Source organism: Plecotus auritus, assembly GCF_963455305.1.
Source record: "Plecotus auritus genome assembly, chromosome: 3".
Taxonomy (NCBI): domain Eukaryota; kingdom Metazoa; phylum Chordata; class Mammalia; order Chiroptera; family Vespertilionidae; genus Plecotus; species Plecotus auritus.
This window is the reverse complement of record NC_137772.1, coordinates 8,857,822-8,883,958: the sequence shown is the minus strand read 5'-3', so window position 1 is coordinate 8,883,958 and position 26,137 is coordinate 8,857,822. Positions and strand designations below refer to the sequence as shown.

General features: G+C 51.1%; 1 protein-coding gene across 1 annotated transcript in view; it reads left to right on the top strand.

Moving 5' to 3' along the window:
• Positions 1 to 11,547, top strand: part of ENPP6 (ectonucleotide pyrophosphatase/phosphodiesterase 6) — an 80,559-nt gene extending 69,012 nt beyond the window's left edge. The window contains exons 7-8 of the mRNA XM_080658945.1: positions 2,837 to 2,960; positions 8,073 to 11,547. Coding sequence (XP_080515071.1) covers positions 2,837 to 2,960; positions 8,073 to 8,269 — 321 coding nt within the window. The 3' untranslated portion in view covers positions 8,270 to 11,547. The remainder of the gene's footprint in view (positions 1 to 2,836; positions 2,961 to 8,072) is intronic.
• Positions 11,548 to 26,137: the final 14,590 nt, after the last annotated feature.

Sequence of the window (26,137 nt, the reverse complement as noted above, 5' to 3'; positions counted from 1 at the left end):
AAAGCATTCCCGTGGAAAAACAGCTGGAGGAGGAGGGACCGGGGTGACGGAGATTCAGGAAACAGAGAGGCAGTGAAATAGTGCCGTTTGGCAAGCAGTCATGCCAGGGGCGATTTATGGGCTGAGAGGGGATGGTGTGCAATGCGATCTGACAGCTAAATACGCAGAGGCGAGTTCAGACCTCACCATCACCCCTGCCCGGCCGTCATGGCCAGAGCGCCTTGCCCCACAGCCCGTGCATCTGGGACCGGCTGCAGCCATTCAGCGAGCACCTACTGTGTGTCAGGCACTGAGCACACAGTCACGTCATCCCTAACACTCTCGAGGCAGGTGTGATGGCTCTGCAGGGAACCTGAGCCTCAGGTGGATCACGGGGCGAGGAAGTGGCAAGGTGAGACTTAACCCGCGCCCATCCTGTTCCAAAGTCTCTCTCTCTACTTTATAACTGGCCGCCACTCCGGGGAGTGAGGAGGCAAGGGACAGGGAGGGCCTCACGTCCAGGGCCCGCAGGAGCGCTTGGGGGCCTCTGGCCATGGTCAGTGGAAGGTGCGTAAGGACGGGAGACAGGGGGCCCGGGTTTCGGGCCCAGACCTGCCTCTCAGCAGCTTTAAGAGCAGTAGTTCACCTCCTGTGTGCCTTGGTTTCTTCAGCTACAAAGTACGGACATACCACCCGTGCTGGGATGCTGTGGTGATTTGGTGAATGGCGGTGTCGGCACTTGGTGGACCGCATGGCACGCTGACTACATGGGACTGTTACCGTCCTGTGAGCCGGCCTGTGCACTGCTGGTGCTTGAGCTGTTTGGCTTCTACTCCTTCACCACGACCAGCCAATTCTACCTCCTGCGTTCGAGTTTTTGGGGATATTGAACCCTGCTTAGTAAGAGGATGGCTGGGCTCCCAGGAATGAAGGCTCAGTGGGCACGAAGGGCTCGGTGCGTCCGCCTGGCTCCGGCCTCCTCAGGACTCACCTCCACGCCTTTTGGGTCACAGAGAGCACCTGCAGGAGAAGAGGATGTAGTTCTCGGGGGAAGAAGGGCTTCAGGGAAGGGGTGGTCCTGGAACCCATCCGCACTGGAGGAAATGAAGATTACGATGCCTGGGTCAGAGGAGCTGGAGTGCCCTCGTCGCACGGGTCACTGCACGGAGAGGAGGGGCTGCTGTGCTGAGCTGCTCTGGAGGGTGGAGCCGGAAGGAAGGCAGGACAGGGCAGTACGGATGGCGGAAGGAGCACCAGATGGTCAGAGTGGACCACCTCTGGGCCCCAAGGGCTTTGCGAGAAAAATGAGATGATTAGGTTAGATGCCGTGTTTCCCACTAATTCTGACAGCAGTTGGGTGTCCTACAATTCACTTCAATGCTGGTACTAACTCTCCCGCGTTAAAAGCAGCCCCCTCACGTGAAGGGCTCGGTCCCACAAGCCTGTCCCCCTGCAGATGGCAGCCGGAGTCCGGGGTCCCCAGCCTACACACACTTGTATTTGACTTGGCTACAATGTGAGGGTTCTCACAACCCCCTCGATAAGTCACTGGAATGAATCTCAGAACTCAGAAAGGTGCTGTTCTTACGATTACAGTTTTGTTCTAAGCAGGGGTCCTCAAACTTTTCAAACAGGGGGCCAGTTCACTGTCCCTCAGACCGCTGGAGGGCTGGACTATAGTTTAAAAAAAAAACTATGAACAAATTCCTATGCACACTGCGGGCCCGGGACGAGTCGGCTGATAAGCAGGACAGGCAGCGGCACCCGGCGGGCCGGATAAATGTCCTCTGCCGGCCGCATGTGGCCCGCGGGCCGTAGTTTGAGGACCCCTGTAAGGATACAACTCAGGACCAGCCCCGTGGAAGAGACGCCTGGGGGGCGGGGTGCAGAGCATGCTGGTTCCTGTTGGGGGAACCCTCCCAGCACACCAGTGAGTTCCTTAGTCAGAAGCTCCTGGGCCATGTGGAACCCGGGTTTCATATGGGTGTCGCTGCGTTGCCAGGGGTGATGAAAGCAGTGGCCACGTGGCTGACCTCCACCTGAGAGGTCAGAGGAAGGCTGACAGGTCTAACCCTCTCATCACGTAGCTGGTCCCTCCTGGGACCAGCCTCCATCCTGAAGCAACTAGTCCCTCCCCCGAGGTCATGCCATTAGCCCAAACTCAGGTGAGGGAGAAAGGGGCTCCCTATGAATAACACAGACTCCTGTCACTCAGGAAATTCCAAGGGTGTTAGGAGCTCTGCGCCAGGGACCTGGGGTAAGGGCCAAATGTATTTTTTATTCTGCCGCAGGAACACTTGATCACCACCCCTGTCGCAAACATGCTATATTTAGTGACTCTAAAACTGATGATGGCCCTAGCCGGTTTGGTTCAGGGGATGGAGCATCGTCCCGCAGACGGAAGGGTCCCGGGTTCTATTCTGGTCAAGGGCATGTACCTCGGTCGCAGGCTGGATCCCGGCCCTGGTCAGGGCTCCTGCGGGAGACAACCAATCGATGTACCTCTCTCTGTGTCTCTCCCTCTCCCTTCCACTCTCTAAAAATCAATGGAAACATATCCCCGGGAGAGGATTAACAAAAACAACAACAACAAACAAACACCCAAAAAAACAGAAAAATCTGATTACGAGGTGCAGGGTATAGTTCAGCCCCGAGAAGGAGAATGCCTGCATGCCTACAGCTGCCTGGCAATGAGTGGGCTGCCTCCAAGGGGCCGAGCTCCCCGAGTGGTAGTGATCTGAGTGGTGACCCGATGCTGAGAAGGAAGGCCCCGCTGCTGCTGGGTGGTGGTGGGGGCCAGATGCTCACTGGCCAGAGTGCCGGGACCCGGGGAAAGTAACTGCCTTGTTGGTTTCAGAGCCGAGAGCTGCTTCCGTTCTGGATGAACAGCACTGGCAAGAAGGCAGGCTGGCAGCACGGATGGCATGGGTACGACAACGAGCTCATGGACATGCGGGGCATCTTCCTGGCCTTCGGACCAGGTAGGCGGGGAAATGACAGGGTTCTGTCAGTCATCCGTTCCCAAGGACGTGTCCCCGGGGCCTCGAGGGAAGGCTGGCGTGATTGCTTTATGAGCAACGCTGAGCAAACCCAGCCGGTCTCCCTGAAACATCTCTCGCTGGCTGGCTTTCAAATGCTTCTTGGGTTTGGCAAATGTGGCTGAATAGTTTCCCTTGTAAATTTTAAAACTTGAGTGCAGTGCGGAAAATGTGTTCCACATGTTTGCGATTCATTTTTCACTTAATTCATCAGAATGTGATTTCACAGCCATCCGATGTCCAGGCACGCTTACCGGACACCGGCGTGCTGACAGCTGCGAGTTTCAGCACGGGTGTGGCTGCTCCCCGGGCCTGGCTCCACCACACTTCTTCCTTGTCTAGAGCACCCAGCCCTGGGGGATCATTCGGTTTAGGGCAACCAGGAGCTGGCCTGCGCTCCAGGGCAGCCTCGGGAATGACCCGGAGGCTGACTTTGAGAGTCAGCCAGGATGACGAGGGGGGTCTTGGATGAAAGCAAGTGGTTTCCTCGACCAGATGAATTCTAGGGCGGGCAGAGAGCAGGGGTGAAGAGGGCCTATTTGGTCATTTGCTTTCATTATTTAGAGCACCGAAAATTGACATTTTGCAAAAGTTTATCAAATACTCTGAGGATCATACTACTACCTGAGACCCCCTTTTTTAAAAAACAAACAAACAGGATAGCCCTAGCCGGTTTGGCTCAGTGGATAGAGCGTCAGCCTGCGGATTGAAGGTTCCTTGGTTCGACTCTGGTCAAGGGCATGTACCATGGTGCAAACTCCTCCCCAGCCCAGGCCCTGCCGTACAGGAGGCAACCAATCAATGTGCTTCTCTCACATCAATGTTTCTCTGTCTTTCCCTCTCTCTTCCACTCTCTTTAAAAGTTAATGGAAAAATATACTCGGGGGAGGATTAAAAAAATAATGATAATTAGGATAAAGAGCATTCCACAGCCATCACCAGTCAGTTGACTGGCTCGTGAGCTACTCTCTTTCCTGCTACTGTCCACCCTCCCAGTTAAATAGACCCAGCCGACCCTGATACCCACATTCCAAATGCCCCTTTCTGGATGCTGATCAAAATGCTTCCATCCATGAAAGCCACGCTTTCCTTTCAAAGTATAAGCTGGAGATTACTCCGGGAAGCAGTGTTCTTCTTCCCGATACAGCAAGCAAAGGCATGTATCGACCCCCTGCCTTGGCTCACTCTCCTTACCCCAGCACAGTTGCTGAGAACCCGAGGTGTCTGTGTCCGCGCCCTCCGTGGGGCCTCTGGCAACCTGAGCTTAGGGAACTCATGGGTCCGAATCCTTTCCCACGTGTGATCCAAGTTCCCAGCGCTGAAGGAAGAATCAGAAACAGTAGCAGCAAACATCTATAGAGCCCTGACCGGGTCAGGACCTGGGCCTGGGGTTGGGGCGGGAGGGAGGGCGTGCAGAGGGTGTCCAGCATGTTGCCGTCAACCAGTAATAGCTATCAGGGGCTCCCTGTCAGCCCGGGCCCTGCCAGATCCATGCAGCTCAGAGCTGAATGAATGAGTGATGAGACCCCGAGGACTCCGTGGAGGTCAACTGCTAGGTTAGGCTGGAGACACTCCAGGGCCACAGCCTTTATCCGGGAGAGCACCAGACAGCTGGGCTTTCGTTCAAAACCATCACCTCCCCCTTCCCCAGAGAGAAAGAAGGATCATGAATGCAAAACAGTTGTCAGTTGTAGGAGTGTTTATGAGCAAGGCCTGGGCATATTTTAAAGCAGAAGCAAACCAAAAATGTTAAACAAAATACCCAAAGCTGCATTAGCTTCGAGTTGAGTTCGGTGGGGGAGATTTTGTCCATTAGCAAAGGCCTCCATCCTGGGCTCCTTGACTACTAAAAGCCTGAGTCTTTTATAGACCGAAAGACGACCCCTGATGCAAACCGACTGGGCTCATTGCAAAAATGCTCCCAGGCAGATAGAGCCGGGAGAGCCCCCGCCAACCGTCCCGTCTCCGATGCTTATGAAAGATTGAACAGCTTTACACACAGGCTGTTTACTCAGAAGGCAATTTAAGAGCAAGGCCATTAATAGCTCTCTAGCTGCACTTTGAGATAAAGGCCCATCCCTCCTGATTAATTGTAGGTGCCTCTCGCTCAGGGAGGAGGCAGGGCATCCTTGTGGCTGCCCACATGCAGTTGTGGAAGTCAGGGAGTCTGGCCCAGCTAAGAGAGAGAGAAGTAATTCTGGAAGGTAGCCTGTCTCTGGTTAATCCCAGCTTCTAATCTGAACAACCTAATCCGGCCCCAAAGAACTCCATATTTCCGACGAGACAGCAGGACTGTGATTGAGTGAGCTGTGTGCGGACTCAGAGAACAGCCCTAGGTTGCAGGCACCTCGGGAGCCTGCAGAACCTTCTCGCTTTGAGAGAAACAGTCTTTATATCCACAAAATGTCAACCCCTGGGAATGCTTCAGATTCCCAGTCTCGGTTCAGAATGCCATGTGGAGCCAGCAGAGCTTTGGCGGAGTCCTCACAAATTGGATGGGGTATGGTCTTGCTCTTCGGGAATTTTCCAGAAGCTCCCATTCCAGCCTGAATCATGTCTGCCTTGGGCCCCAAGTTCCAGCCCTGCAGAACAGGAAGCCATGACCCAGGTGGAACGGGAAAGGAAACCGGGTTCTCCTTCCTGCTTACGGGCATAGGATTTGATTTTGTACTTTGAACGGAAAACGATGCTCTCCAACACTTCTATCTGCAGAGTTTATCTCACTATTTCCGTCAAGAGTTAAAGAAGTGGGTGTTTGAAAGGCCCACCTTGGATTTACCGCCATCTGCCACTGCCCACCCACATGGCAAGGGCATGGCCACCATGGGATGGGGCAGTGGGATCATCACACCCAGGTTCACGGCGGGTCAGCAGGAGGGAGAGGACTTGCTTTCCCATCACGGGGGTGACCTTTCCATTGAGTTCTCTGGCGCAGAGGGATCATCTCTGTGGAAGTACAACCACCACCTTCGTTTAAGTGTACGACTTGCCTTAATAGTAAGAAGGGGTGGCATCCTGGGGCAGCCCTTACGCTCGCCTCTCCTGGGAGGTTCTGGATTAAAAAAAACCAAAACTATTTGTCCCCCAAGATGATGCTGACTTTTAGCCTCCCCACCCAAAAGTAAAGTGAGGCCTCCAGAGAATGTATGGACTGTTTTTTTTTTTTTTTTAATATATTTTATTGATTTTTTGCAGAGAGGAAGGGAGATGGATAGAGAGTTAGAAACATCAATGAGAGAGAGACATCGATCAGCTGCCTCCTGCACACCTCCTACTGGGGATGTGCCCGCAACCAAGGTACATGCCCTTGACCGGAATCGAACCTGGGACCCTTCAGTCCGCAGGCCGACGCTCTATCCACTGAGCCAAACCGGTTAGGGCTGGACTGTTTTCTATCCATCGTTTGCCCTTGCGGGGCACCTATTCTACACGCCTGTTCATCACACCACTCTCGTATTGAGCACGTACAACGTGCCTGGAGCTACGATGAGGTACCATTTCCCTGCCTGTCCCTGAGGTCACCCAGCTAGGAAGTGGTTGCAGGCTGTGCCCAGCCCATCCTTGCTCTGGATCCGACGTGCTCTGTGGTGGAGTTTTCTGTGCGTAACTTTCTTCTACATTTGTAATCTCAGGGTGGACACAAGAGCTGAAAGCTGCTGTTGGGTCTGTTTGCTTTTTAAATGAAGCATCTGTGCCCATGTTAGCAAAGCAGTTATACAGGGAACAGCCGTCCAGCCACCCATTTCCTCAAACACTCCGAAAGGCCATGCCCAGGCTGAATTGATGAATAAAATCTCCCTTCTCAGTTCAACCCCAGTGTAGCTTTGGGTATTTTGTTGGAAGCTCTGTTTTGGGGGCCTGAAAGCGAAACTGCTTGTGGACATTTATTGCCAAACTCTTCCATTCGCTCTTCAGCAGACAAGCACTTGGCAGTCAGCATCTTATGTGCCCCCTGTGGGGACGGAGAAGGTGCGCTCTGGTTTAAATCCCTCCTTCGTCCCCCTGACCTAGGATGCTGTGAAGGGCCAGCCCCACCCTTCACAGGCCGGTGTCCCCGCTGGAGTCTGGGGCAGCCTCTGGGTTTCTGGAAGCACACCCCTCCATCAGACCTCATAGCACCTTCCTGGCCCTGTAACCCCAACCCCAGGTCGCTTTTCCTCACGAGGCCGAGCTATTTTATCGGCCAGTGAAAGGCTCCCAAGGAGGCTCAGGTAGTCCTCTGGACGCGTTCAGGCAGCCATGGCTGTTGCTCTGAGTTCCAGCTCCAGGAGGCTGTACGGTCCATGTTCCATCCAGCCCTGGGCCCTCTGGGAAGTGGAGAAACATTCTTTTTTTTTTTTTAAATCCTCACCCAAGGATATTTTTTCCATTGATTTTCAGACAGAGTGGAAAGGAGGGATGAGGGGAAGAGAGGGAGAGAAATATTGACATGAGAGAGACACATCGATTGGTTGCCTCCCCCGTGTGCCCTGACTGGGACTGGGGGGTCAAACCCCAACCCAGGTATGTGCCCTTGACCGAGAATTGAAGCCATGACCCTTTGGTCCATGGCCCGATGCTGTAACCCCTGAGCAACCCAGCCAGGGCGAGAAACATCGCTGAGTTGCCGTGGGGTCTCTGCAGTAGAAATTGGCGCCCTGGCCAATCAGTCCCTGCTGGATAGGTGTCCGGAAAGAGCACCTTGAACTGGGTTTGGCAAGCCCAGCAGGACAGCTGAACTTGTGGCCACATCTGCGCTCAGCGCTCTGCCGGAAGGAGCAGCTGCAGGTGGCCCTCTGCCTCCGGAAAGACAGAGCTGGACGGGTACAGGAGCATAGTTACGCTCACGGTCAGCCTGGGCGGGGACTTGTCTCTTAAAGGAACTCGGCTCCAGGAGCCACAGAAAGTTACTTCCTTTCACAACCTGTGGCCTTCCGCATACGCCACGGCCCACTGACCGCTGGTGTCGCAATCCCAAAGCCACGCGGAGCCTGAGCGTGATTCCTCCACTCTGGGACCCGCCCCTCTGCCCGGTCACTGACTGTGATAACTTATTTGCTTGCCTTTGTCTTTCAGATTTCAAATCCAACTTCAGAGCCGCCCCGATCCGCTCCGTGGATGTCTACAACGTCATGTGCCGCGCGGCAGGCATCGCCCCGCTGCCCAACAACGGGTCCTGGTCCCGGGTGATGTGCATGCTGAAGAGCCCGGCGCCACTGCCTCGGCCCGGCGGTCTGGCCCTGGCCTTGACTCTGCTCCTGCTCCTTCCGTAGCCGCTCCTTTGTGTCCCAGACACTCAGCCAAGGGGGCCTCCACGGGGGAACGGTTTTATGTCCTATCTGAGTAATAGCTTCTTTAACACAATCAAGGCCACACAAATGGCAAATATCTTATTCTTGGATGATTCTATACACAAAAATCCCTACTTCTTAAAAACAAACATCTGAACTGAAGATAAGGAAAACCTTGCTCTTAATCTGTTCAGCTGTATGTCAGTTTGTCCTTTCTTTTTCATTTGGAAATTCAGATGAACTGTCTGATCAAGGGCCTGTCCCTAGCAAGCAGCCTTTGAGAGAATATTGCGTGAGAGTCCGGGACCCCACTCCGTCCCGCTCTGCACACCCCTCGCCTGTGCCCTGTGCACACCCAGGAGCCCTCGGGATCTCTGGCCATGACTTCTGGACTGCGCCTTCCTTCCTAGAGAGAGGAGGTTCCTGTGACAGCCGTGGCTGCCATCTGTTCCTGTCCCAGCTCATGGAGTTTTTCCATCTTCTACAAAGACCCAAAAAGGGTGTTATCTTAGCGTGGGCTACCCATCCATCAAAATCACGAAGGATTGGAGAACTCAGAACAAGGTGCCAGGCATGACTTCCCTCCCAAAGTCGGGATGCACAAAAATGTCCCCCTCGCCTTGAGGAGCAGAAGGCTTAGCGTAGATCAGGGCTCCTGTGTGACTTCTCGCGGGGTATCCCGGCCTGAAGCGCCTCCCGTAGCAGCCCCTGCGGGCTGTGGGTGAGTTGATGGATTGCCCACCACCTGCCAGCGTGAAGGTCTTCTCAGAGACTACACTCTTTGGATCACCATACACAACGTAGACTGTAGCAACACCCGACACACATTACAGCTGGGAAGGGTATCTGGCTGATGAGCGAGGGGACATATTTGCAGAAATCTCAGTTCATTGCTTGGAATGGTGATGCATTAAGCATAAGTTTTACGCGTCGGTGTCCTGGAGCTTTGCTTGTTAAACAACAGCAGCAAAGTGGATCCCTGCGTGACCCAGAATTCCTAGGAAAGTCAGGGTGGGGTCGGGGGAGAGAACCTGATGGAGTCAAATCCCCATCGCCGACCAACAAGCCATTTGATTAGGAAAGTGGTGCAGCCGCCACCTGCGAGACTTGAGGTCTTCGAGCCCCCGAGAGGAGCCGTTGAGCCTGGCTGAAATGTTTTCAGTTCGTCATCGAGTTGGGTGCGGGGGATCTTGCACAAACAAGGGATGACTGCATGTTTAAGTGATCCGACTCATAGACGCACATCGTTGCTTTAAAGATGACTTTGCACTACGCGAGGCGGATCTGCCAGTGAGACTTCTGTGTCAGGAAAACAACCTCAGGTCTCCTCGGGACGATGAAGCCCTTCCAGGGTGTTGACCTTGAAAAAACGGTTATCAACGCTCGCCCTGACTCCTGAAGGCGAAGCAAGCCGCCTCTGTGCCTTGAATCATGGAAGCAAAGGGTCCCTGCTTCAAAACATCCACTTCATCCCCACACAAACTTCATAAGGGCTTATGTAACGCGTTTTTAGAGTGCAGCATCGGATCCAAGGGACAGAAGGCAAACCAGCCTTTGTCTGGTTGAAAGCAAATCAGTGCTCTCAACATTGGTAGCGGTTGTGAAGTGCGCACCCATTGGTCCAGGTTTCCTCTCTCCTCAAAGGACCGAGCTCTGATGAACACCACCCGGCCCACCTTCCTGTGAAGCAAGGATCCTGAAAAGATACACAAGCGATTCGGTTAAAAGTGGATCATCAAATGAAGAGGGGTCTAAACATTATACTGTCTTGCATTTGTCTTTCCTGCTCTGTTCTACCTGCCTCCCCCACCACACACACACACACACACACACACACACACACACACACACACACACACACTCATGCCTAAAACCTTCAAGTTACATAATCAAATTTCAGATAGCTGTCTGACAAAGTGAAGTTTCTCAATAAATGCTCTCGAAGCAATGAATGAGAATAAAGAACTTTTGGAATCATGACTATTGGTAACTAATTAAGAAAATTCAGCCCCTACATGGAGAAAAAACTTGGTGCCTAAAAGAATGCATGCATTTTAGTGGCTAGTTTCTTTGGCTAAAGTCCTCCCCACCCGCTTTGATTTTTGTTTTAAAGGTACATTCTTTCCCCCAGGAAAATGTTACTTTCTCTAAATGGTTTTGCTTCACGGAAGTAAAATGGTGAGGAATACATATAGACAACTTTTTCTGGATTATTTTACTACTTCGTGGCTAATTCCAGGAGGATGATAATGATAATTGGATTGACCTGCCAATAACAAAGACAAAGGAAAGGAAGATCCTTAAATCGCAGAGATCAATGGCCACTTTCCCTGTCTCTATGCATACTCTCCAGAACCCAACCCAATTACATCCTGAAGATGTAAGCATAAGTTAGAACAGGCCCAGAGAATTCTTTCCCACCTTGAGTTCTGAATGACAAAGTTCCAGCTCTCTTTCCTCTCAAAGTGACCTTGGGAATCCATTCTGAGCTCAGGCCCAGACACCAGTTTGCATGCGTCCTGGGAGTGTAAGCACCCCCTGACCCACCTTCAGAGACGCAGGCGGGCAGGACCTGGGTGGGGCCCCACGCAACGCTGAAGTCACACCGATGGAAGGTTTGGGTTTGCTCTAAGGAGAAATGGTGCCGAAATGACCCTGGTTGACCTGAGTCTCCCCACAGTCATTTCATAACCCGCCAGTTTCTCCTGGGGCCTCCAGCCCTCCTTAAACCAAAGCTGATCGGTTCACCCCGGTGGTGGAGAGGAGCCAAAGAGGCATCGTAGGCTTCCCCACACCCCGCTCCTCCCTGGGGTCTGCGAGTCCCAGTGGCGCTATCAGACAAACTCTTGTTCAAGACAACTATTTTATGGATTTTCTAAGTGGTTTGCATTTCTGTAAATATCAAGGGGTTTCCCAATACGATTGCATGCTTACTCTTTTTAAGCAATCCGTGATAGACCAACGTCAACGCGCATACACTACTGGCGAGAAGGAAGGGAGGGCGTGCGTAGTCGTGGCAGGCTGGTTATAAACATGGGAAACTTGGTCTCGGGTACGTGCCAGGAAAATACACTTCGGTGTTGCTTTGAAATCATAAAATCACACTGAGTGCAGGGGCCTCAAATGTTTGATAAATGTCCCATAAATATGTGTTGAATGAGAAAAAGAATAAATGTCATTAAAACGATTTGCTTACACCTCAAATATTCTCTGTCTTTAGTACCTCAAATTAAATAAACTTTTCACTTTTGGCTTGTTTCCTTATCATCCAACCGGTAATTATACTTCATTCCATAAGCTAGACATATTCCATCCCATTCTTACACATTTGACAGACAGAAGGAAGGAAAAGAATGGAAGGAAAGAAAGAAGGGGAGGGAAATGAAAGAAAGAAGGAAGAAAATTAGGTTTTAAATGTACTGAGCATATTTACTTTTAAAAATGTAACAGCTTTATCAAGGTTTAGTTCACGTGCCATAAAAAACTCCCCGTTGGCAAGTTCATAGAATTCTGCAGCCATCACCACAATCGGTTTCAGAACCTTTTTATCAGCCCTCAAAGCAACACCATGTCCATTAGCTGTCACTCCCATGTCCTCCTGCCACCACCCTGGGCAACCATTCAACTCTGCTCCGTGTCTACAGATTTGCCTCTTCGGGATATTTCATAAAAATAGAACCATGCAATCTGGTCTTTTGTGGCTGACATCTTTCACACAGCATAATGTCTTCAAGGTTTTAGCATGAATCAGTATTCTTTTTATTTCCAAACTAGGGGCCCAGTGCACGAATTCATGCACCTTGAAAGGAACTGTGGGCCGCGAGACTGCGGTGGGCACAGGGGCAGGTCTCAGCCCATCCTCCATGCCCCCACTTGACCCCTCCTACCACAGCCCCCGGCCCCCTCTCTGCTGGCAGCCCCGCTCCCACTGCCACCACTCCCACGCGCTGACAGCGCTGGCCCCGCTCACACCCGCTGACGGCGTGGATGATTGGGGCCAGTGCCAGCAGAGATTGTGAGCGGGGCCATCACTGGCAGTGGGTGCGAGAGGCAGCTACCGGCCCCGATCACCCTCAGGAGCAGGGGAGGTGGAGAAGCCCTAAAGGGTGATCAGGGCCGGCAGCTGCTGCTCGCACCCACTGATGGCGCCAAGTGATTGGGGCTGGAGCCAGGCAATGGCAACGGGTGTGAGCAGGGGCTCCGGCACTGGCAGCAGGTACGAGCGGGGCCGGCACCGGCAGCAGGTGCGAGTGCTGGGTGGGACCGTGACGTGCAGGAGCAAAGAATTTTCAGTAACCACCAGAGGCTTGCCCTGATGACAGCGACTGGCACCGCACCTTGATCTGGCATCCCCGTTCACCTGCTCCACCATCCCGCTGCAGCCAATGCCTGCCATGTTCTGCACTCTGCCACCCACCATATTCTGCGCTCTGCCGCTTGCTGCCGAAGCCTGCCATGTTCCGTGCGCGCCCCCTGGTGGTCAGCGCACATCATAGTGACCTGTTGTTCAGTTGTTCAGTTGTTCTGCAGCTCGGTCTATGTGCATATTAGGGTTTTATATATATAGGTACTATTCCATTGTGCAGATATCCTACATTTTACTTATCTATTCATTAGTTGATAGACATACCTTTTTGGGTATTATGAATACTGCTGCTCTGAACATTCATGGGTGAGTTTTTGTGGGTATATGCTTTCGTTTCTCTTGGGAATATGCCTGGAGTGGAATATTGCTGGGTCTCATGGTAACTCTATGTTAAACTTTTGGGGAACTTGTCAGACTGTTTTCCAAATTGGCTACACCCCTTTGGAATTTACCAGCAGGCTTCCAGAGTTTGCGCATCCTCACCAACACCTGGGTTTTAAAGTACAGCCATCCTGGGAGGTGTGATATGATCTCTCGCTGTGGCTTTCTTTTGCGTTTCCCTAATGACCAATGATACTGAGTATCTTTCCAGGTGTCTATTGGCCACTTGTCTATCTTTGCTGGAGAAATGTCTATTCAAGTCCTTTGTCCACATTTTTTCCTCGAATGTCTTTCTTTTTTTATTGAGTTGTAACCGTTCTTTGTATGTTCTGTATACAAGTCCTTCAGAGACATGATTTCCAATGCCTCTCTTCTCATCACGGGTCCTGCACCTGGAAGGGCTCTGCAGCCGACAGGAAGGGAGGCCACTGGTGCGCCAAGTCGGAAGGGACAAAGACGAGCCCCCAGGAGTTCCCGATGCTGCATGCTGAATACCTGCAAGGGCGTTTCTTCCCGGAGCCACCCAGCACACTCCCGGGCCAGGACAAGCTCTTGAGGAGCATCGCTGTGGTGGTTGCAGGGTCACCAAGGTGACTTAGGAGGACCCGGCATGGCTTGGTGCACATGAGGCCACATGGGACCACCTATCATCTGGTCCTTGGAAAGGAGCCCCACACAGCTCACTTCCCTGTGCCCCTCGTCCGGCCCCCCCCCACCCCCCCGCCGAAACCCCCTTCCCTCCTCCAGCCCTGCTGACTGCCCTGGTCTCCCTGTTGAGCTCAGGTGCAGGGCACTCTAAATTGGGTTTCACACTTTTTGCCAGAAGCCCTCATAAATAAGGCATAACCCTGTGAACTAACGTCCTCCTAATTATGAGTCTTATTTAACTCTAAGCAAAAGAATGATTCATTTTCTTCCCTCTTAAAGGAAAGAAATTTGTCATGTAATTGCCAACAGTTTGTTATAGTCTCGTCAAGTTGAAAACACAGTCAAACAAGTTTCATTGGATCAGGTCAGAGCCCAGGTCTGGCTTATTCATCTCTGTATATCCAGATCCTGGAACAGAGCTGGGCACACAGTAGGCCCTCAAATACTTGAAAAATGGATGCGTCTAATTTTTTGAAAGAGCATGCTGACTGTGATACAATTATTTGACGTTATGGAGCTGCCTCTGGGGCAACCTGCCCCTGTGGAATGTGTCCCTCCAGAGAAGGCTCAGACTGACAGGGACGGAAGAATAGCACACGCCACACCCTTTGCTATGGGTTGAACTGTTCCTCCTAAAAAGATGTGTCCAAGTTCTGGTCCCTGGTCCCTAGGAATGGGACCTTGTTTGGAAACAGAGTTTTGCAGATGTGATCAAGGTAAGATGAGGTCATGCTGTATTAGGGTAGACCCTACGCCCATGACTGGTGTTCTTATAAGCAGAGGGAAATTTGACCCGGAAACACAGGGAAGCAGGCCCCAGGGCGATGGGGGCAGAGCTTGGAGTGATGCATCTGTCAGGATCGGTGGCAACCACCAGGAGCTGGAAGAAGCAAGGCGCCTCCCCACAGCCTTCAGAGGGAGCATGGCCCAGCTGACACCTTGATTTCAGCATCCTAGCTTCCGGGATAGTGAGAAAGCACCTTTCTGTTGCTTCAAGCTGCCCAGTGTGTGGACATTTGCTGGAGCAGCCACAGGAAACTGATGCACCTTTCCAATTGCTTTCGGAGTCCGTCTCGTTCAGCCACGATTGCTTGAGCTCCTCCTTCACACCAGGTGCTGAGCTGTGTTCAGGGAACACAGAGAAAGGAAGACCCTCACAGAACCTGCTCATTCCATTCCTTCCATTTATGAGCAGAAGTGAATCCTCCTTTCCGTGCAATGAAATGTTCTGGTTGCTCCCGGCAACGCCTGGAGAGAGTTTCAGAAGACAGGAATCACACGATGAGAGAGGGCGCCCCCTAGAGCAGAGGAGCTGGAGGCAGAAGCTCACCCGCTTGTGCTTCTGATGGCACCTCGTCCACTGTCCACCATCCACCGCCTCCTTTGGGATCTTGCTCTTGGCCACGGGATGTCCGCCCTCCACTCTCTGCTCTTTGTATAATCATCTCGCAGTACTCTCCTGATTAAAAACCACCCTTGTCTCTCATTCCTTTAGAATTCATTCCAGATCCTGCCGAGGCCCCTGCATGTGCCGCTCTCTGCTCTCACGTGGTCCCCACGTCCGGGAGCCCCGTCCCACTCTGTCTAGCACACTTTTACTTTCCTTCATAGCCTGGATCTCTGCGAACCCCTTCATATTCTTTAATTGTTTTGTTTATTACAAACCAGGTCACAGTGCATTGTTTTGTTTTCTTTTTATTGAATTTATTGGGTGACACTGGTTAACAAAATTATGCAGGTTTCAGGTAGGTGCACAATTCTATAACACATCATCTGTACACTGTATTGTGTGTTTCCCAAGTCAAGTTTCCAAACTATTCCCCCCCCCATACTCTCCTCCCCTGTCCCCACCCCTCTCCCCTGGCATTGCATTGCAATAATTTGTTTTCAAGTATCTCCAACTAGGCTATAAGCGAAACAAGAGGCTGGGATTGTGTCCTCTCGTTGTGGGAGTCTCCAAAGTCTGGAACAGCAATGACATCTGCCACAAAACAGCTGATAATTATCTGGTGAATAAATGAATGAATTATTGAATGAATGAATGGGTGAATGAGTAGATGAATGGATGAATGAAGTGAAAAGATCAGGACACTCGGATCAGAAGGTCACATGCGTTTGGACAGAGCTTCCTATACTAGCGATGGGCTGCAAAACCCTGAGGCAGGAAGCGTTTTTGTAGAAAGCAGCAGGATTTGACGAATGACTAGCTGTGTGACACGGGACTCAGGGGGCAAGGGTTTCTTTCCCAGAATTTCAGCAGGCACCCTCTCCAGCCATGAACAAGGGGAAGTGGAGCAGATGGGCAGACAGGAAGAAACGACAAATGAGCTCTGTCCTCACCATGTTTAACCTGACTTCCAGCAGGCCTCTGCCACCGGCTCGTGCTGTCACTTCCCTGTGGCTTGGAGGAGTTTGGGATCGCAGCCGCTGAGTCCGATTTGCCTTGGACCGGGCAGTTGGTGGCAGGGGGAGGTGGAGAGGAGCTTCCAGAGGGAGGAGTCCCCCTCCTGGAAAAGCCTTGTCTAGCCTCTCCTCTCTCCTCTGCCTTCCTACTGCTTCAGAAAGTCTGGCCTCAGTGGTGTTGGGGGGACAAGCAGGAACCGAACTTCACCAAAGCCACACCCCTCCACTCCCACAGCGGGTGGTGAGGGCCAGAGGGACCTACTGGGAGCGGGAGGGGCAAGAAGCAGGAGACAAGGAGATGGTTCTGCCTGCTCTTAGAGGAAACGAGCAGAAGGAATTCTGGCCGCTCAGCACTGTCCAGACCAGCGGTGGGCAAACTTTTTGACTCGAGGGCCACAATGGGTTCTTAAACTAGACCGGAGGGCCAGAACAAAAGCATGGATGGAGTGTTTGTGTGAACTAATATAAATTCAAAGTAAACATCATTACATAAAAGGGTACGGTCTTTTTTTTTATTTCAATAGTTTTATTCATTTCAAACATTTTAACAAGAAGAATGTAAACACTAATTATTATAATTTGAAACTTCAAAAAATGGAGGAATCATAGCACAATAACATACCTTATATTGAAGATGGCAAAGGCAAAATAAAATTGCCTAACAAAGGAAAGGTACAAAAGCCTTTCAAATTAAACTTAAATATAATAAAATAATTTAAAACTAAAACAAATAGAAAAGAACAAAATGTGTAAACAGTAAATTCAACATTTTCTTTAGTGCAACTTCCAAATTATGCCCGGGACGTAGATGTCAGGGGACGGTCCGCGGGCATTACAAGGAGCCTCTGGAAGATTGAGAGGTTGTTCCTTCTACTGAATGGGGATATAAATCCGCCCACTCAGAAGAAGGAGCTGCGGCCGTGTTTCCCGACGTTGCCATGTTAACACTGCTGCTGGTGAAGGAGCGGAGGGGAGAGCAAGAGAACCCTCTGCTCTTTCGGCTCCGCGGGCCGGATAGAACAGCCAAACGGGCCGGATCCGGCCCGCGGGCCGTAGTTTGCCCACGGCTGGTCCAGACCATAGTTCAGCTCAACACAGCTAAGAGGGGCTTGGGGTCAATGAGCCACAGACATTCTTTCCCTGGGCACCTCTGGGAACCTGCATGAAGGGTAGGTGGCTTGTGGAGGCTTTGGCATGCCAGATCCAGGCTGCTCCCTGTGCCTGAGGCCTAAAATTAGCACCGGCCTGGTGCCTGGTATCAGGAAATGCATTGGACACCAAGCGTCTCTTGTTTGTCTCAGGCAGCTGAGCAGCTAGTAAGTTAAGTGACTTGTCCAAGGTCACACAGCTAGGAGCAAGCGATCCCGGTGAGTGTGACCCTGGGCGTGAAGAGCGGTGTCACAGCCTTGGCTCAACCTGCCGAACCCAGCAATCTCCATCAGCACTCCCCCACGCCCCCACCTCCAAAAACAAGCGAGCAAAGTCAAAGCAGGACCTTGCTTTGTGAATGGCTTCAGATATTCTCTTAGCACCCACCCTCCCAACCTGTCACTCACTCTGGAGCTGCCAATGATGACCCCAAACCCCATCATCTGATCTCTGTCAGCCCCTAACAAGAAGAAACACGCGTATCTACGCACACTGTAATAATCTCAACAAATTCCGTTTTAGTTTGGGGCACTGGGTGCCAAACCTGGCTGCCCCGAACTGAGTGAGGAAATTAATAGTATTGATGCCCAGGCTCCAACCCTGGGGTTCTGATTCTAATGGTCTGGAGGGGGCCCAGGTGTTGGTATTTAAAAAAAGTCTTCCCAGGTTATTCTAATGTTCAACCAGGGATGGAAAAAAAATTAGTCAAAGAAGAAAAATCTTAGTAGAAACTGGGCCTTTGGAAGAATGTGAAGGGAGCATGCTTGCATAATTTCAATGTTAGAATTTGTCCAGATAAGGAAACGCGTTGTATTCTGCATGTTGTGGAAAATACGTCTGTCAGGATGCGGGAAGGTCTTCAGTGCTTTATAATAAACAGCAAAGTAATCACAAACCAGCCAGAAAACAGTTTCTGTTCCACATGGACCGCATTAGAGAGACACTCACTGCGGTGAGTCACAGCAACTTCCAGCCGCCACGGACCGCTCGCAAGGAACCCTGCTCAGAAATACCCAGCGCCAGCCAGGAACAACGCCCCCATGTGGCCCGAGCAAGCTTTGGGAGATACAGTCAGAAACGCAGCAGACTTGCTCTGGGCCTCAGACATGAGAGGTCGTGGAGGATGAAATTTCATTTGTCTTTGTGGGAAATGGTCTCACCTGGTTAACCATCAGTTTGAACCGAGAAAACCAATCTAGCAATGAAATGAACGCGGACGGACAAGGTTCAGTCTGGAAGGGACCAGACAACGTCCCACCGGGAGAGCCACTGAGAGTCAATAAACCGCTGAGCAAGTGCTCAGTAGACGCTTTGCATCTGGACCGGTCAGGCCCACCCCCGTACTTACTAAGGAAAGGCCATCCTGGGAGCAGCCCCACCAGTTCAGCACCCACACGCAGCGGGGACCCCGAGGGGAGGGCGAGGGCCAGCCGAGCAGAGGACAGAGGTGTCAGATTGAGGAGATTCTTCCCTGATTCATTTCCTTCTGAGGCTCATCTCACCCGCGTGCCTGCCCTGATGGGATGTGAGCATCGAGATTTCTTTCCCTGTGAACACGACTGCACCATCCCAGCCCGAGGCTGCTACCCACGTGAGTGCAGTAATGAAACCTGTCATTAAATCCTCGGACTCTGATGTGGGTGGTGGGAGGGGAAAGGTGAACTTTTAAAGCTGAAGAACAATGACAGCAACTATAAAGGAAGCATACAGTATTTAAACGTCTGTGTCAAAAGCTAAGCAAAACCAAGTTCCTTCCCAATCAACAAAAGAACACGCTGAAAAGAATTACAGTAAATACAATAGATGGAGAATATCCTCAATCTTTATTTTTTTTTAAAATATATTTTATTGATTTTTTACAGAGAGGAAGGAAGAGGGATAGAGAGTTAGAAACATCGATGAGAGAGAAACATCGATCAGCTGCCTCTTGCACACCCCCTACTGGGGATGTGCCCGCAGCCAAGTTACGTGCCCTTGACCGGAATCGAACCTGGGACCTTTCAGTCCACAGGCTGACGCTCTATCCACTGAGCCAAACCGGTTTTGGCGATATCCTCAATCTTTAAAAAACCCATATGACTCAATAACAAAATCATTTAGACTCCAATAAGCAAACGGATAAAAGGCACAGATTGCTATATACTGTACAAATATTTAATAAACAGGTGAGGTAATTCTGTAACTTCACAACAGCAGGGACTCTAAGTAGATTAGGAAGACTGCTTGAACCCCATCTCCTTCTACAGTTTAGAAAAACTGCTTTCAAAGAAAAATGTGAAAAGTACTGAAGTCAAATCCTCCACTAAGATACTGTTTTAAAGCGAAAATAAGGAGCAGAATATCAGTCGGACAATCGATGAAATCCTGCCAGAAAAACACAGTTATGGAACTAATCAAAACCACAACTGTTTCAAGATGAACTCAATTACATTAGAAACAATATAAGAATGGAAAAAACATGAATCAAATGATAAAATCTCAGAAAGGGTTAAACTCAAGAAGGAATTAGAAATAAAGGGACAGTTCCAGAAATGAGATCTAAACTAGGTGGAACAGAGTTACTAATCACAACTGATCATGCTTTAGGGGGAATAGAAAGTAAAGTAAAAATCAAAAATAAATTAAGAGAAAGTGACAAATAGTGAAGAGAGGCTAAGAGCATCTAAAATAAAGCAATAGGAATCCAAGAAGAAAACCAAAGCAAAGAAAGGGGACCCATGTGAAAACTAGAATGCAAAGAAACTTTCCTGAAACGGAAAGGAAAAAAGCTGACCCGATGGGCTGAAGGAACACTTCACATACCTGGGAATGCAAACCAGAACCGCTAATATCAAAGCGAAAATTTATTGGGTTTCATGACAAAGAAAACATCCTTCAGGCATAAGCAAAAAAGAAGTGATTTATCATGAAAAAGACTTTTCAAACACAGCACTTTATGGCAGAAGAAAATGTACTAACATATTTGAGGTCCTAATGTAAAGAAAATGTGAGCCAAGGATTTAATATCCAGCAAAACGGATTTTCAAGTATGAACAGTCCAAACTGTCATCGACATGAAAGAATTTAGGAAATATTGTGCCCAGAAAATATTCCTCTTTTCTGATGAATCTATTAGAGAACAAGCTTCAGACTACTAACCTGACCAGAGAAACACTGGCACACGGCCTAGCGTTGAACAGGAAATAAACAGCTTCGCAGAGCGAGGAGAGAGCGCAGCATGCAGGGGCCGTACGCGTTGACCACAAACACCTGACATGGCTGGTTTAAAATGGGGGGCAGGGAGGTGGGGAGGGAATGTGCCCCAAAATTAACTGTGGTGAGCAATCTGATCAGTGGTGGGAATATTTGTGATGCTATCACATAACTAATGTGGAAGAAAGTGGATGAGCTGCTATGAGCTATCCTATCTACACTAATAAAAGAGAAAGATGCAAATTGACCATACCTCCACTATGCCCACCAGCCAATCAGGAGTGAGTATACAAATTAACCCAACAAAGATGGCGGGTTAATTTGCATACACAGGCATGGAGTGAAGACTGAAGGCTCCACCTGAGGAAAGTCTGAAGACTGAAGGCTGCAGGCTGAAGGCTCCGCCCGCAGCCGGAGCCAAGCCTGCGGCCCGGGTCCCAGGTGCCGGAGGAAAACCGATGCCAGGAGACAGGAGAAGGAATGCCTATTGCACCAATCTTCGTGCAACGGGCCTCTAGTACTATATAATAAAAGGCTAATATGCAAATTGACTGAATGGAGGAATGACCAATTGCTATGATGTGCACTGACCACCAGGGGGAAAACGCTCAATGCAGGAGCTACCCCTTCATGGTTAGTGCACTCCCACAGGGGGACCGCCACTCAGCCAGAAGCCCAAAGCCGGGCTCATGGCTGGCGAGCGCAGCAGCCATGGCGGGAGCCTCTCCTGCCTCCACAGTAGCATTAATGATGTCCAACTGGATATTCCCTGAGGGCTCCTGGACTGTGAGAGGGCACAGGTGGGCTAAGGGACCCCCTACCCCAGGTGCACAAATTTCATGCACCGGGCCTCTAGTTTTAACTATATAATCCCTGTGCTATTGAGAGCCAAGATAGCCAGTGTAGAAGAAAGGATATAGACTAGAAGAGGTTCAATAAAACCTCAGGGTCCTGAATTTGAATTACAAGTATCAGTAAAAACTCCTAGGGATTTTATCTTTAAACTAGAGGCCCGGTACACGAATTCATGCATGGGTGGGGTCCCTCAGCCTGGCCAGTGATTGGGGCCATCGGGATGGTCTCATTCAGTCCCAATCGGGGCAATCCCAGGGGTAGGGACCGCGGGAGGTTGGCTGTGGGAGCACACTGACCACCAGGGGGCAGCTCCTGCATTGAGCGTCTGCCCCCTGGTGGTCAGTGTGCGTCGGAGCGACCAGTCGACCAGTCATTCGGTCGAACTGTCATAACAGTTACTTAGGCTTTTATATGCTAGTGTATAGACTAGACATATACTTTCTAGTTCTGTCCAGTAAAAAAGACTTAGAAACATCACATTCCCAGTAGCATTTCTAGTGTCTAGGTCACCTATGGGCAAACTGCGGCCCGCGGGCCAGATCCGGCCCGTTTGGCTGTTCTATCTGGCCCGCGGAGCCGAAAGAGCAGAGGGTTCTCTGCTTTCCCCTCTGCTCCTTTACTTTGAATTTATATTAGTTCACACAAACACTCCATCCATGCTTTTGTTCCGGCCCTCCGGTCCAGTTTAAGAACCCATTGTGGCCCTCGAGTCAAAAAGTTTGCCCACCCCTGGTCTAGGTTGTGGTTTTTTAAACAGCAGTTCCCACTGAATGAAACCAGTGCTTCTTAAAGCAAATGCTGATTTCATGTCATCTCCAATATGTACAAAAAAAAAAAAAAAAAAGGGCAAGAAAAAACTTAAAGAAAATACACCAAAATATTAGCAGGTGTTTCTGGGAAATGTAGGTGACTTTAATTTTCTTCTTTATGCATTCAGTATTTTATAAACTTTCTCTATTGAACCTATACATAAAAAAAATTGACCTTTAAAATAAAAAACAGCGAACAAATTATGTTATGAAAACACACCTATAAAATAAATATATTTTTAAAAATTGTTAATGATTTCAGAGAGGAAGGGAGAGGGAGAGAGAGAATCACCAATGATGAGGGAGAATCACTGATGGGCTGCCTCCTGTGCGCCCCACACTGGGGATTGAGCCTGCAACCCAGCCTTGTGCCCTGACCCGGAACAGGGACCTCCTAGTTCCTAGGTCCAACTACTGAGCCACACCAGCTGGGCTAAAATAAATACATTTTTTAAAAAATATATTTTATTGATTCTTTACAGAGAGGAAGGGAGAGGGAGAGAGAGTCAGAAACATTGATGAGAGAGAAACATCTATCAGCTGCCTCCTGCACACCCCCTACTGGGGATGTGCCCGCAACCAAGGTACATGCCCTTGACCGGAATCTAACCTCAGACCCTTGAGTCCACAGGCTGACACTCTATCCACTGAGCCAAACCGGCTAGGGCTAAAATAAATATTAAAGTATATCTTTTGAAAGAGGGTTACCAGCCAGTCAGAAGATAGGAATTGAAAATGGTTTTTAAAGGAGCCCTTCTCTGAGGTCCTTCACACCCATTTGTCTCTCTTGACAGAAAGGTTCACGTCTATGGGCAGGAAGGGCCTTGGGAGCAGTTATGACACGTGCAGCCCAGGGCTGCCTGTGTGAGTCTCAAGGCTCTCCCAGGTGCTGCACCCCTGAATCAGTAGCGCTGTCAGCCGTACTGGGGAGCAAGAGAGTGTGGACAGGCCATCAGCTTTCATTTCAAATGCCTATCGGTTGGTTCGCGGGAATTGGGGTCCCTGAAGAACTTCTTTCCCGAGACATAGTATTCCAAATAATTATGGAACGGAAGGACGCACTGCCCACCTGAAGCTTCGAGCAGAGGTACAAATACCCTATCTCTTCAGCTGGGCACGGCAGGGCGTGGGCACACAGCAGCTTCGGTAGAATGTTCTACAGGAGTATGCCCGGGTGAGTTCCCATTTCAGCGGCCAGAGGGTGGAGGCCCGAGGGTGGATGCCCTAGGATGGCGGCCAAAGGAGGAGGGATTTAACCGGGGATTTAGACCCGACGGTCTTCACAAACCAGTTACCAGACGCCTCGATTTACGTCCTGCAAAACGAAGGCCGTCTCAGGTGCCATGCATTTGGCAGGGAGCGGGGAAGATGAATGAGAGGCTGCGGGTAAAGGCCCGACAGGCCGCTGGGGACCGTGGTTGTGTAGGCAGAAGGTGCCCCACATGCCGGGCAATCTTGGCGCCCACAAAAGGAGAGGAAAAAGTCCGAAAGGAGAGTGTGAGTCTTAACCATTCACCACAGAGCGGTGTCTCACTGGTGGGGTCCGAGCAGCTGCTGCTGAGCCCGCTCCGTGCGCCCTGGGGGAGGTGAACGCGAGTCTCCCAGCGTGAGGTCCAGTGTCCCTGGAGAAACCTCTGTGCGCTGCTGGAGGGCCTGTGGTCGTGTTCTCAGGCTTAGGGTGGTGAGAAGCACCGGGTGGTACTGATGAAAGGCCGGTTTTCCGGCTTTACCTCCAGAAATTACCATCGGCTCAGCTGGAGTTCTAGAACAACACCCTATTCTATTGGGCGGTGTTGTTCTAGATCGATTCCCTGTCTGGGTCTTTGTTTACGGGATTCCCCAAGCTTGGCGTGTCTCCTTCTGGATAACACTGGCGTGCCCAGAGCCACTTCCCCATTTCTGTAGGAGCGGGGATGGCCAGGATGTACCTCAAGAGAGAGAAGATGGGCCTGACCCAGCTCATTTGTGAGTCCCCAAAGCCTGGCACACATAAATGCCCCCACAATACAGAGAGTCAAAGGGTTTCCATAGATGGATAATTTAAAAGATAATTAAAAACCCCAACAGTGTCCAATGCTGGTAACTCTATCTCCTGGAGCCAGGGCCTACCTGTTCCCACGGGAAAGAGGGAACTGGGGTGAGGGAACAGGGTCCCCAGCTCCAGAGAGGGCAAGAGCAAACATGGGCCATGTCACCGTCTCCAGGAGTAGGCTTCGTAACCGCCCAGCCAGTCCTCTCTGCAGTGACTCTCAAATACATGTTTGAAGAGCGTTTCTTTAATCCAAAGCGAGCCATTGCGCTCTTGTCCAGGCCCCTTTATCACTGGCCCAGATGCCAAGAAAGGTACGATCCAAGCACTGGCAACGTGCTTTCAAAGGACCGAACGAGAAGCAGAGATACCTTCGTAGGTTATTTGGGAGCAGGACAAGTTTTACGCGCAGAGGAAAGTGTAAGAAAAGGAGATTCTCACCGTGTTCACTAACCCAGACGTGCTCTGATTTCCTGGCTGCTCTGGGGGCTGAGGCACCCTCACATTCTAGAAGCCTCACCTCTCCAGCCTCCGTCTTTCGGGAGAGCTCGGACGAGTCCCTCTAGTACTTGTGCCTTCTGTCCTGAGACTTGGGAGGCGCCCGCCATGGCCGGGCCATCTCTCTGTTTGAGTCCCAGGGTGGTGTGGTCCTTCATCCCCGCGTCTGGAGTGGGGGGCCACCGCCGCTTCGCTGAGTTGCCCGAACTGTAGCTTCTTTATTGACAGGCAAGAGCTGCAACTCACGAGGGAAAACACAACCACAAAACAGAACAAAAAACCAGTGTTTCCAAATGCAAAGCGGATCGCATCTCTCGCCAGGCCATGGAGTCAGGTGGGCTCTCATTGGCCCAGCAGAAGGAGCTGGACCAGGCTAGCAATCACATTAAATCGCAGAGCGGGAGATGGTACCTTTCCTGCCTGAGGCAGCCGCATGGCCGGATGGCGCGGGAGGGCCCTCGGCGTCCTGGACTGCTTGCCCGCCTTATACCTTAGCCTGCTTGCCCACCTTATACCTTAGCCCGCTGGCCCGCCTTATGCCTTAGCCCGCTGGCCCGCCTTGTACCTTGGCCCGCTGGCCCGCCTTATGCCTTAGCCCGCTGGCCCGCCTTGTACCTTAGCCCGCTGGCCCGCCTTATACCTTGGCCCGCTGGCCCGCCTTGTACCTTGGCCCGCTGGAGCCGCCTTGTACCTTGGCCCGCTGGCCCGCCTTATACCTTGGCCCGCTGGCCCGCCTTGTACCTTGGCCCGCTGGCCCGCCTTGTACCTTAGCCTGCTGGCCCGCCTTGTACCTTGGCCCGCTGGCCCACCTTGTACCTTGGCCCGCTGGCCCGCCTTATACCTTGGCCCGCTGGCCCGCCTTGTACCTTGGCCCGCTGGAGCCGCCTTGTACCTTGGCCCGCTGGCCCGCCTTATACCTTGGCCCGCTGGCCCGCCTTGTACCTTGGCCCGCTGGCCCGCCTTGTACCTTAGCCTGCTGGCCCGCCTTGTACCTTGGCCCGCTGGCCCGCCTTGTACCTTGGCCCGCTGGCCCGCCTTATACCTTAGCCCTCTGGCCCGCCTTATACCTTAGCCCGTGATACCCTAAATTGGAGGTGGTGACCTCGTGCAAGCTGCAGGGCACAAGAGCAGTCTCAGGCGTGCTTTCTGGCCACATGCCCCAAGTGGCAATGTGTTACTCCTCAGCCACAGGGGTCAGAGGTCAAAGGCTCTCCCAACTCCACCATTTGTGTTTGACTTGTGGATTTTCTGACAGGAAATGGGAATTTGGTTGATAATTACCAGGCGTACAGATAAGGTTTCCTCATTAAAGTCTCATAAAACCATGAAAATAAATCATTGCAACTGGAAAGAGAAAGAAAATCTTCTGTTTAGACTTTTCCATGACCATGGAGGCCAATTATTTCTCCCCTCCCAGCCCAGTGACTTGGTTTTCGGCTAGCGCGGGGCCTGCTAATCAGGGGAAAGAATTTCGTCCAGACCTCACAGAACTTTCCTGATTTTAAGTTAATGGCCTGGTA